General features: G+C 36.7%; 1 protein-coding gene across 4 annotated transcripts in view; it reads right to left on the bottom strand.

Moving 5' to 3' along the window:
* The window catches only part of LRP1B (LDL receptor related protein 1B), a 2,138,546-nt gene that overhangs the window by 724,030 nt on the left and 1,402,167 nt on the right, over nucleotides 1-12,349 (bottom strand). For all 4 annotated transcript variants that reach the window (XM_051849573.3, XM_070071546.2, XM_002712121.6 and 1 more), the window contains exons 28-29: nucleotides 8,655-8,786; nucleotides 7,164-7,391 (exon numbers count right to left, since the gene is read on the bottom strand). In XM_051849573.3, coding sequence (XP_051705533.3) covers nucleotides 7,164-7,391; nucleotides 8,655-8,786 — 360 coding nt within the window. The remainder of the gene's footprint in view (nucleotides 1-7,163; nucleotides 7,392-8,654; nucleotides 8,787-12,349) is intronic.

Here is a 12,349-nt window from a genome sequence, read left to right as displayed (position 1 = left end):
AATGAAAATCGAAAATTCCATTCGGAAACAAGCAAAACAACAGATGTTCCCTTTCTGTACTTTCTACTTTAATTCCAGGCCTGTGCCCAAAATCTAGGCCTCAATGTTGTTATTGACCTGTTTTTATTTCTTTTATTCTCTGGACAAAATTCCAGTATGGTTTTTTATCTTCTAAGCATTTTTATTACTGGGTAAAATGAACTACAGTATCTTGCAAAATAGAATGAATCTTCACTCACTGAAAAGACTGTTGGCAAAAGTAACCACCCTTTCGAATGTGAATGGAAATCTACTCCGAAATCTGTTCAATTAGATTCAAAGTATTACGGGGAAGTAGATTTTATGTAGTAGCGATGTAATCAGAAGTTCTGAGATTAAAATAGTCTATATGTCTAGAGATACCAATATAAAGAATAAAACTGCTATAATGTTATACTATATAAAAGAGGATTCTTTACATATATAAATAACTATTTGTCTAATTTTTGTTCGTCTTCCTCTTACAGATTTTAGCTTTCTACCTAACTCAGCCTCACATTTCAGTTCATTCAGATAGTAGACTATTTTAATGCTAAAATGCTCAGGTGATTGTACTTGCCCAATACTTAATCTTCCAAAAGTAAACAATGTATACTTTACCGAAAATAATCAGACAAATGAAGGGCCTTTTTCATTTCAAACAAATACTATTGCCAATGGCTTGGAATCTTGCAAAGTTGCCAAAGTTTTTCTAAAAGTTTTTGCTTATATCTCAAAAGAAATATTAAAAAATTTGGCAATGGAACAGAGTAAAAATAATCTGCATATTCCAGCCATGTATGACCAGATGAACTGTGTAAAGTATGCTGGATTTATATTAAGTGAACACTGAAAAGGATGCACAAACGATGATGTTATAGTAAAGTCTTTGTTCTTCAATTTATTGATGCTTCTCATTGGTAAAAGAATGAGACATTCAAGGAAAAAGAGCATAATTTTGGAGTCAAAATTTCTGGATCCAGGGATAGGCAATAGACAGCAGTTAAGATGTTGCTTGGGGCTGGCGTTGTGCTATAGTGTGTGAAGTTGCCAACTGCAGTGCCGACATCACATATGGGAGCCCATTCTAGTCCTGGCTGCTATATCCAGCTCTCTGCTGTGGCCTAGGAAAGCAGGAGGATGGCCCAAGTCCTTGTGCCCCTACACCCACATGGGAGACCCAGAGGAATTTCCTGGCTCCTGGCCTCGGATTAGCTCAGCTGTGGCCACTGCAGCCTTCTTGAGAGTGAATCAACAGATGGAAGACATTCTTTCCATTCTCTGTCTGTCTGTCTCTCTCTCTCTGCCTTTCAAATAAATAAATACATCTTTAAAAAAAAAAAAAAGATGCTGCATGTGAGACTGCAACAGCTGCATTCCCTTTTGGACTGCCAGGGATCAAGTCCTAGCTCCGTTCCAATGTCAGCTTCTTGCTAATGTGCATCCTGGGATGCAGCAGTACATCAAGGCTCAAGTATGTGGGCCCCTGCTAGCCACGAGGGAGGCTGGGATTGAGTTTTGGCTAGTATATTAGGCTGGGCCCCTTCCCAGCTGTTTTGGACATTTGGGGAATGAATCAACAACAGATAGGAATGTGTTTCTCTCTTTCTCTGTGTCCCTTTTGTCCTTCCTTCCCTCTCTTACACCCCATTCCCTGCATTTCGAATAACCAAAATAAATATTTTTCTAAAAATAAAAAATAATCTTATTCCATACATGAATGGAAACAGAACTCTGGTGTTCCATAGAATGGCAATCCTGAAAAAGCTTCCACCTATAACAACAGAAAGTAAAATGTACTTCCAGCAACTGTGTAAAGAATCAATGATTAATAAAAAAAGATAAATGTTCAAGGTCAACTAGATTACTTTTTGCTTATATTAGGAATTTTAGAATATATATTACTGTCTCTTTTTTTCTTACTAGATTTATTACAAACAGTACTTCAGAGTTTGTAGCCAATCTATTTTCTACTATCATATAATTCTGGGCAGTATGCAAGTACTCAGTCTGGGCAACTGAGCCTATGGGACCATCGTTGAAGGACAATACCCAGGATTGATGTACTTAGTCCTTAGCAGCTTGGGATAAGGTCCCAGATCATCTTACCATTGGACAACGAAGATGACAGTACTCTCAAGATGTAATCCTGAATTGAATTTGTCTCTACCACATCTTCACTTTGGCTTTATAACACAGTTTGAGCTTCTGTGAACTTAAGTTTTCTCATGTACAACATGGAAATAATTCATCATGATAGGCTTGCAATGATTAAATTGATAATGGTTATGCCAGGACTGTGGCACTGCAGGCGACAGCATTGCTGGTTCAAGACCCACCTGCTCCACATCTGACCCAGCTCCCTACTAATGTGCCTGGAAAAGCAGCAGAAGATGGCCCAAGTACCTAGGCCCCTGCACCATGAGAGACCCCAAAGAAGGTCATGGCTTCTGGCTTCAGATTGGCCCAGTTCCCATCAATGCATCCATCTGGGGACTGAAACAGTTGATAAAAGATTTCTCTCTCTCTCTCTCTCTCTCTCTCTCTTTCCTCTCTCCAGGAGTCAGACAGCCAGCAGACAGTCAGGTTGGTCCCAGTAGAGAATGAGGGAAGGGGAGTTCCTCCAAAAGGGTGCAAGATGTTTGCTACCCCCAAAAGTTATCTTAGCAAGTTAAAGTTGTAGATCCCACTGTATGTTTCTCCCCAAAAGCTGCCTTTAGCATGACAGAATTGCCAATCCCACTCCTTGGGTACTTTCAATCTTATGCAAATAGTGACTGAGTTGTGATTCCACCCTTCTGAACTCCCAGGTTCAATCCTGGCTGTTCCATTTATGATCTAGTTTCCTGCTAATGTGCCTGGGAAATTAACTGAAGATGGCGTAAGTACCTGGGCCCCTGTCACCCCCATGAGAGATGCAGATGGAATTCTAATCTTCAGGTTTTGGCTCAGCCCACTGCTGGCGGTTACAGCTATCTTGGGACTGAACCAGAGGATGGAAGCTCTCTTTCTCTTTCTTTCTCTTGCTCTCTGTCATTCTGCCTTTCAAATAAATAAATCTTTAAAGAATATGTATGTATGAAGTCATGTGCATATATATATATGAATTTATCTTAACATAGTTATTGTTAATTATATATGATGATTATGCCAATAGTCATGCATTAGTGTTTCTTCCTATAATGAATTGTAGCTGCTCCAAGCTATTATTTTTTAAAGATTTATTTATTTGAAAGGCAGAGTTACAGAGAGAGGGGAGGAGAAAAAGAGAGAAAGATCTCTCATCAGCCAGTTTATTCCCCAAATGGCTGCAACAATTGGGACTGTGCCAGGTTGAAGCCAAGAGCTTATTCCACATGGTTGCAAGAGTCCAAGGACTTGGGCCATCCTCTTCTATTCCCTTCTCCCCCGACCCCAGCTGCATTAGCAAGGAATTGGATGGGAAATGGAGCATCCAGGATGTGAATTAACACCCATATGGGATGTCGGCCCTGCAGGCCATGCCTTAACCCCCAGTGACACAGCACCGGCCCCTGCTCCAAGCCATTTATAGCAAATAACTCATAAATTTAGAATATTTGTTAATGTTTCAGATTATAGAAAATGTAAGTCAGGAAAATTATCTCTAGACTGCTTTATTAAAGAGTAGGCAAAAGCTTCAGTACTTTTCTCAGAAAATGATCTACTTGGGATGAAAGTAATGAGATGGTTTGAGGCAAATTTTTGAAGTTGGCTTCACATCATGCTAAGACTAAGGAAGACAAAGAAAAAGTCTCAAGATAAAGTCCACTAAAGGGAGAAGAGCTAAATGAGAAAATACAGAGACCAGTGGTGCCAGAAGCCTGAGAAAATTCTCTAACATTCACAGGGAATCTAAAATGTAAAGAGATAAAGTACAATGACTGATGAGACTTGTCAAATGTTCATCTTAAGATTTTCCTATCCATGGAGAAGTATGTTGATCTGTAACAGTGTTTCACTCTACGAGAAAGAGAGAGGTAATATCACTCAACCTGTGTGGTAAACCAGAGATGGAGGAGTCATCCTTAACGATGTCTTTTCCTGCACCTTACGTCCGATTAACTAAGTCCCTTTATGTTTTCCAACTTCTCTGATTTTCATTTTCATTTGAAAGGCAGATGGAGAGAGAGAGACAAATGGAGACAGACCTTCTATCTTTGGTTCACTCCACAAATATCCACAATATCTGGGTTTTGGCCAGACTCAAGCTAGGAGTCCAGAATTCAGTCCCAGTCTCCCATGTAGATGGCAGGAACCCAAGAACTTGAGCCATCAGGTGCTGCCTCTCAGGGAATACATTATCAGGAAGTGGAATCAGAAGCAGAGTGGGGACTGTAATCTAGGCATTCAGATATCAATACAGGTACCCCAAGTGATGCTTTAACTGCTGTGTCAAATGCCCACCTGCCCCATATTTTTTTCTCTTTGATATTCTACTATCTCTCCACACTCCTCCATTCCCCACTCCCTAGTTCAAGTATCTGTCAATTCTTACTACAGCCATGGTATTAATCTGTCTCCCAGAGTCCAAGTTTCAACCAATTTCTTAAACAGAATACTTCACTAACTATAAGAGACACAGTGACCTTGTCAAAGTCAAACCTAGCCATGTGACCCACACTCCACAGAACACTTTCTTGATTCTCACTATTTTGAATAGTAACATAAAGATCAATAATTTGCCCTATAACAGACAACATGATCTGATTTCTCAGTGTTTAGTCCTTCAGTTTCTGTAGGTACATTTGTCCAATTTTGTGCTTACACTTATTTTGTCCATAGCAGCAATCCTTCAATTCCTTTCCCTTACAGAAATGATTCTAATATTTGTCACAATGACTAAATTAAAAAACGATTGACCCTGATGGGCATAAATATTAACTAATAGTAATAAATATCATTAATTAGATTTTGGTTAATAATTATACATAGAGTCTATAAATCTTTGTGATTTTCCCAATGATAAACACACCAAATTATTATGAAACACCTGTCCATACTGAACATAAAAAATTGTCCCTGAATTTTTTAAAAGATGCAGTATCTTCTGTTCTATAAGAATCAAAAAACCTTCTAGGAAGCATTTACATTCATGATAAAGTGCTTAATCACTTTTCTCTTAGACTTTTCTGAATTTCTTGTTGAGAAGACACCCAAATTGCCCATCCTTCAACTACTCCTTCAAAGAGGTGTATGACCTTTATTCAGGCATTGTTATTTTAATATACTCTAACAATGGCTGTCCAACCATTTTCTTTCAACCCTGTAAAAAATTCTGTACAAAAAAAAAAAACAAAAACAAAAAAAACTTTAAATCAGCCATTTTAGAGAGGATCATTTCTTGGCAAATTTGAAACACATATTTGAAGAAGCTTATGACCAAATCATTCAATAAGTTGTTTTAACAGTACTAACCTGTGATCAGTAAAGAGTTAGCCTAAATTCAAGAGTAGTTTAGTCATTATATACTTTCATATCTACTAGTGGTACTGAAGCTAGATTTCTAGAATTCTACATGGAAAAATCTTTTGAAAGAGATTGTGAATTTAAAACACACACACTTACTGTTTTCAGTAAGAGACTGATCATTGCTCAAATATGGTTTGCTCTGAAATTTTCAATAGACTTCCAAATGTAAGTGTTGGTATACTTTTGTGAATTACTACTAGTTATCTTCTGCTCCAGCCCCCAAAATCCTTTTAGCAAGTCTGGGGAGCATAAAGTTTATGTGGAACTGTCTCCTTTTTCCATTCTTGACAAACAGTAAGCATTCAAAATTCATTTAATTATTGACCCAGAAATTATACAATGCCAAAATTTAAGCAAATATTTGGATACTAAATAGTTAGAATTCAACCACTATATTTACCTGTGTGTTTCACTTTGATTATGTTTTCTAAATTGAAAAAAGTTACTCTTTAAAAAATGTTTGATTCAATATTTACTGAGAACTTATGATTCAACTGGCTGGATCAGAAGATGTATAACCTGGTTCTGTAGAAATATAGGCACACGGAAACTGATAATAAGCTTAGATCATAGGAGAAGGTCAGTCCTTCTCCACAGTTTGTGTATCTTGTTTATACAATTGTACCTATTTCCTTAAGAGCAAAAAGCATCCTCAAATCTGGTTATTTAGTAATCCATACAATCAAAGAGAGTGTTCTGAATTTTTTCTTCTCATGAAAGTAAATTTCTAGTTATCAGTCTACTGTGCATTTAAACATAACATTCTACATTTTAAGGATGGACTTATTAAGTTTCTAATAATTAATTCAAATATTCAACTAATAGCATAAAGTTGAATAAAAGAGACATAATCCCAATTGTTAATGTTGGCTTTGATTGCCTGTGCCTCTGGGGTCTTTCCCTTAAGGCATTCGGCTCTGGCTAAAAAGCCCATGAGAGTATTTCAGGCATGGAAAGCCAAGACACTATGGCAAAAAATAAATAAATAAAAAATAAAAAAACTAAATGAATGATCTCTGTGAGTGCGATCCCAGCAGAAAGAACGGTCCATCAAAGAGGGAGGTACCATTCTCTGAAGAGAGGAGAAAACTTCCACTTTGACTATGACCTTGTCTAAATAAGATCGGATCTGGTGAACTCAAGAGGCTTCCACAGCCTTGGCAACTCATAACAAGAGCCTAGGGTGATTACTGATGCCATAAACAAGAGTGTCAACTGTTAAATCAACAACAGGAGTCACTGTGTACTTGTTCCCCATGTAGGATCTCTGTCCTTAATGTGTTGTACTATGTGAATTAATGCTATAACTAGTACTCAAACAGTACTTTACACTTTGTGTTTCTGTGGGGGAGCAAACTGTTGAAATCTTTACTTAATGTATGCTAAACTGATCTTCTGTATATAAAGATAATGGAAAATGAATCTTGATATGAATGGAATGGGAGAGGGAGTGGGAGATGGGAGGGTTGCAGGTAGAAGGGAAGTTATGGTGGGGAAAAAGCCACTGTAATCCAAAAGCTGTACTTTGGAAATTTATATTTATTAAATAAAAGTTAAAAAAATTAAAAAAAGAGAAAGAATACAAAAGAGATCTGTGATTACTACAAATCAAATAACAAACATTTTAAAGGGTGTAACAGGCACAAATACTTTACCTCTTGAAATAACAGTTTCTAATCCAGTTCCATTAATAAAAGCCCGTTTAATGGTTTGTGTTTTAATATCTGTCCAGTACAAGCGTTCCTCATATGCATCGAAGTCTATCACAGTAACATCGTCAATATCAGGGACTGTGAAGGCCGTGATAAAGTTAAAATATGGATTGTCAATATCCACTCCTCTGATTTCAGAACGTCTTGCATAAAGAAGAAATTTTTTCATTTCTAGAAAATAAATAGAAATTGTTTTTCTGTTATAAAGTTGACAAGTTTGAAACAGCTTATAAATTCTAAAGTATTATTTTGGTTATTTTGTACATTTTAAACTCCAGAAGCATAGTTAATAGTCAATTAAAATATTAATGCAAAAGCAATTTGTGTATTTTAAACTAAGCTACTTAAGATAAGTTAGAATCCCAAAACCATAATTTTTCTTTAGTCTGAGATGTCAAAAATTCCCAGTAATTAATTTGATCTTAGTATTTTTTAAGAACCATCAAACAATGATATTTATTTTTATACATGATTATAACCATATTAAATTATTTGAAAGAACAATATTTTTCCTATATTGTCACTGAATAAAATGAAATTAAACATTGCTGTTACAAATCCTATTCATGTTTTTAGTACAAAATAAGGGTACAATAATATTGTGAAGTACTGAGCCATTGTGATTTCTGTAGATGCCTTTCTTATACTTGGTTTGTGAAATAGCAATAGATCAAGTAAAACTAATAATAAATCCAGTAAAACATATTTTGTAGATATCCTATTCTTTTGTAGTTCTCCTAGAGATTATTGCTTGTATTTGAGATATATTATTATAGTGTAAAATTAAAGCCAAAAATACTAAATTCCTGATTTAAGCTTTGGTGAGTACCTTCCCTTTTCTGGCCATAAAATTAAGTAACTGTTTTGCAAGTGAATAAAAATTTATTAATAAGAAGACATTGCTTGGTTTTGATTATTAAATTTTATCTTTTTTAGTTTAAATGTGTTGTTTTTGTTTAATAAATCTTACCAAGTTACACATTGCACATCACTTTTTCCCCTTGCAAGTTGATAATCCCTACAAAGTGATGCTGAAGTGACTTGAGAAGAGCAGGAAGAGATTAAAGCTGTTAAGTACGTCTTTGTATGCAGGTTACCTACATCATCATTTTCTGATAATGCACTTTCACTTACATCTCCCTGTTTTGCAGAGATAAATTCTGCTAACACACCAAATAAGAAAGTAGCAGGAAAAAATGAATAAGGTAATAAATAGCAAAGTGCAACATATCACATATTTAAAGAATTTGTCTCTCCCCAAAAGTTGATGAGTCATCAAGAACGGCTAGAAATAGTAACACCCAAAATATTTTTAAATATGTTAAAAAATCCTCTTCTGTTTTGAGTAGAATATACATACATATAGAAATTCTCAAATTACATAATTTGAGAAAATTCAATTTGGATTTTAGATAAGAATTTTCAGAAATTTACCATAGCAGGTCTTCTTATCCGAAGAAAGCTTCATCAAGTGGGGACAGGCACAAGCAGCACTCCTATTGTAATTGATCAGACACATGTGAGAGCAAGGGCCTTTGCCGTCATTAGCTGCACAAGGATTGGGAGCTGCAATTACACAGTGAAATATTACCAGTGAAGAAGGAAGAACATATAAGGGAACCTCTGAGGTTCACAGGGGTTATTCACTTACTGAATCAAAGTCAAGTTCCTTACCTAGCACCCATTACTATAGTCGTTTAATATGACAATAATAGATAATCTTAAAGTTTTACACGAGTGAAAAATATTTCCCCCCTTGAAAGATAGTAACCAAGAACTATTTCCTCTAAGAATAGCATACATCCTGGTACCTTAGGACCAAAGATTTTCCTAAGGATTCAGTCTATGAAACAGACAGCCATAATCAATGAACTGAGTATATAATAAACTCAGGTAGTCTTAATGCAGACATTGAACATTCCAGTGGACATAGTTATTTTCCCATTCTACACATAGACTCCATTCTCTCTGCAGCACAGCACTCTTAAAGGTTTCCCTAGAAAACTGCTATTGCATATACATCGTTTCTTCAAGTCATTTGTTCTTTTTCTAATCAGAGGCCTGTGTGAAGAAATGACTGTTTTCATTATTCAATCACCTAATCTGCTTTGTTGTTACTATTTTTGTATTAATATGTCTGTTTGCATCACCTATACTTGCAAAATTCCATTATAAATATTCACATTTCAAACATAATATTAAATTTAGCAGGTCAGTGTCATGCTCTCTTCTTTTGTGTTTCTTATCTTGTCTTCATGACTTTTGGATGAAGTTTTAATTTCAGTTGATCAATATTATCTTTAATATTACTTTCCATAGAGCCTATTTTGTAGAATTAGGCACCCAAACTGAGGGCGGAAAAGACTTTTACTTTCTGAACTTAGCCTCAATATTTTAGCTTCCAAATAATGAATGGTGTCTTCCTAACGTGTACACTTGTTGCTTACAGTAGTGCTGGTTTCCAAACATTCTACCCCAAAGCATGCACCTTGGCAAATTGAAAAACAGCAGGCTTGGGGGAGTTATCTCACATTCTCCCCAGACTTCTTTCCTGAAGAAGGTCATAAAAACTAAGAGGGATTTTGTGTTCATTCCTTGAAGCACTTTATAAGACTCTCACATGAAAGTTACCCCCCTCCTGCAATAATCAGAGGAAGGAACATTCATATCTCTGAAGAGAAAGATTACAGAGAAGAATCTGAACAAACACCCTTCTAAGGTTAACCCCAGCTTATTAACTCCCTTGGTCCTATCACATTTCTCTGTCATCAAACCTGGCATAAAAATACACAAACTTTAACCATTTCTTTGGGTGTCTTCATTTCTTCAGGAAGGCTCCTGAATTAAGTAAAATTTATATTGTCTCTATATTTCTCATGTTAATCTGCCTGTTGGAAAGTGGCTTCAGCCATGAACCTGACAGATAGAGGAAAACATATTTTCTCTATTTTATTAAAGTTAATCTCAGTTCTGTATAGTTCTAAAACACAAAAATGAAAATCAAGGAGATATAAGAGTACATCAGTAAGTTCACAGAAAATGGAATTAACAGATAAATTTGCTTTGGTGTGGAACAAACTGCTCCTACAAAGCCTACAAAGCATTCAAGGGAAACATCTACTGACACTTGTCTGAGGCGTGGTGGACAGAACTATTAATTCTATATATCAGGACAATTTGATTTGTGTGATGTGCTCAATAGGATCTTTTTTGTCTTAGCCATCTGGATCAACCTTGAGGAATATTTTGCTCTTTATCTATGCATTCCTTATGTATTCCCAGAAATTCCTTCCTTAAAATTAATCAGTAGTCTCTTCAGAAACAACACTTGACTAATTGTCTTGAAGGTGCTTAAAACCAATCACTTTCTAAGATAATAATCTCCAACAAGTGAGAAATTCACCCCTCACTTGCCTTTCTCAGCCAAACCAATATATGCTCACCACATAATACATAAATTCTGATTAGAATTTGACAGCTTAGTACACTGGCTAAGATCCATTGAAAGTGTCTGGACTGTGTCTCCCAGGCCTAGGTCACTCATATTCCACTCTGAATAAACTTTATATTAACATTTTAACAGATCTTGTTTAATACACATTTTGCATTAACTTCTAAAGACTCCTCAAATAGTTTGACTCTAGAAGATCTGAAAAATTAACTGAATTTCATAAATACTCAATGTGACTTTGTCAATCTTCAGTACTCTCCATGAAAATATAAATACAATGTCTTAGCATTTGATAAAAAATAAAGTAGGGGACAGTTATGTGGTGTAGTAGGTAAAGCCACCGCCTCTGATGTCAGAATGCTATATGGGTACAAGTTCAAGCCCTAGCTATACCACTTCTGATCTATCTCCCTGCTGATGCACTGGGAAAGCAGTGGGAGATAGTCTAAGTGCTTGGGCATCTGTACCTATATGAGAGACTGTGAAGAAGCTCTTGTCTCCTGGCTTGTGTCTTTGGCCTGGCCCAGTCCTGGTCATTTTGCCATTTCGGGAGTGAACCAGGCAATGGAAGACCTCTTTCTCTCTAACTCTGGCTTTCAAGTAAATAAAATAAATTTTTTTTAATTTTTTTTATAGAGAAGATTTTATTTTATTATTATTATTATTATTATTATTTTATTTTTTGACAGGCAGAGTGGACAGTGAGAGAGAGAGACAGAGAGAAAGGTCTTCCTTTTGCCGTTGGTTCACCCTCCAATGGCCGCCGCGGCCGGCGTGCTGCGGCCGGCGCACCGCGCTGATCCGATGGCAGGAGCCAGGAGCCAGGTGCTTTTCCTGGTCTCCCATGGGGTGCAGGGCCCAAGCACCTGGGCCATCCTCCACTGCACTCCCTGGCCACAGCAGAGGGCTGGCCTGGAAGAGGGGCAACCGGGACAGAATCCGGCGCTCTGACCGGGACTAGAACCCGGTGTGCCGGCGCCGCTAGGCGGAGGATTAGCCTAGTGAGCCGCGGCGCCGGCTTAAAATAAATTTTTTAAAAAGAGAATAAACAAAAATAAACCAAAGGCTCAGAAACAACTAATTTCCTAAGAATTATTTTCCATTTTATTTGAAAGACAGAGAGAGAGGGAAAGAGAGAGAAGGATCATCTGTTGATTCACTTCCTCAATGCCCACAAGGGTTAGTCTAGGCAAAAGATAGGAAGAGAAGGTCTCCCACACTGGTAGCAGGCACCCAAGTACTTAATTCATCATCTTCTAACTCCCAAGGTACATATTAGCAGGAAACTGGATGAGAAATGGTGTCAGTACTTGAACCCAGGCACTGTGATATAGGATGGATGCATCCTATGTGGCAACATAAGCCTCGGTGTCCAACACCCAACTCTTCATACAAGTTTATTTACAAAACAGATAGAAGGCTTAATTCAGACAAAGGGCTGTTGTGTGCCATCTTCTAAGCAAGATAAGTGTTATGCTGGAAGGATCTATGACTTAGATACATACACTTTTTTTTTTTTTACCTAAAATCCCTATGGCATCTATTACTGAGTTAGACTAAAGACATTTGGATTCATATGCACAGTTTTAGATGCATGTTGATGTATGTTTTAAAATGGTAACAGTCAAAATTTGGAGAGTCAATCAATCATCTTCTAAAGCACACTATTGCTGCAGGT

This window comes from Oryctolagus cuniculus, chromosome 3 (genome assembly GCF_051225735.1).
Source record: "Oryctolagus cuniculus isolate XC-2025 breed Fujian yellow rabbit chromosome 3, ASM5122573v1, whole genome shotgun sequence".
Taxonomy (NCBI): domain Eukaryota; kingdom Metazoa; phylum Chordata; class Mammalia; order Lagomorpha; family Leporidae; genus Oryctolagus; species Oryctolagus cuniculus.
This window is presented reverse-complemented; position numbering and strand designations above follow the sequence as displayed.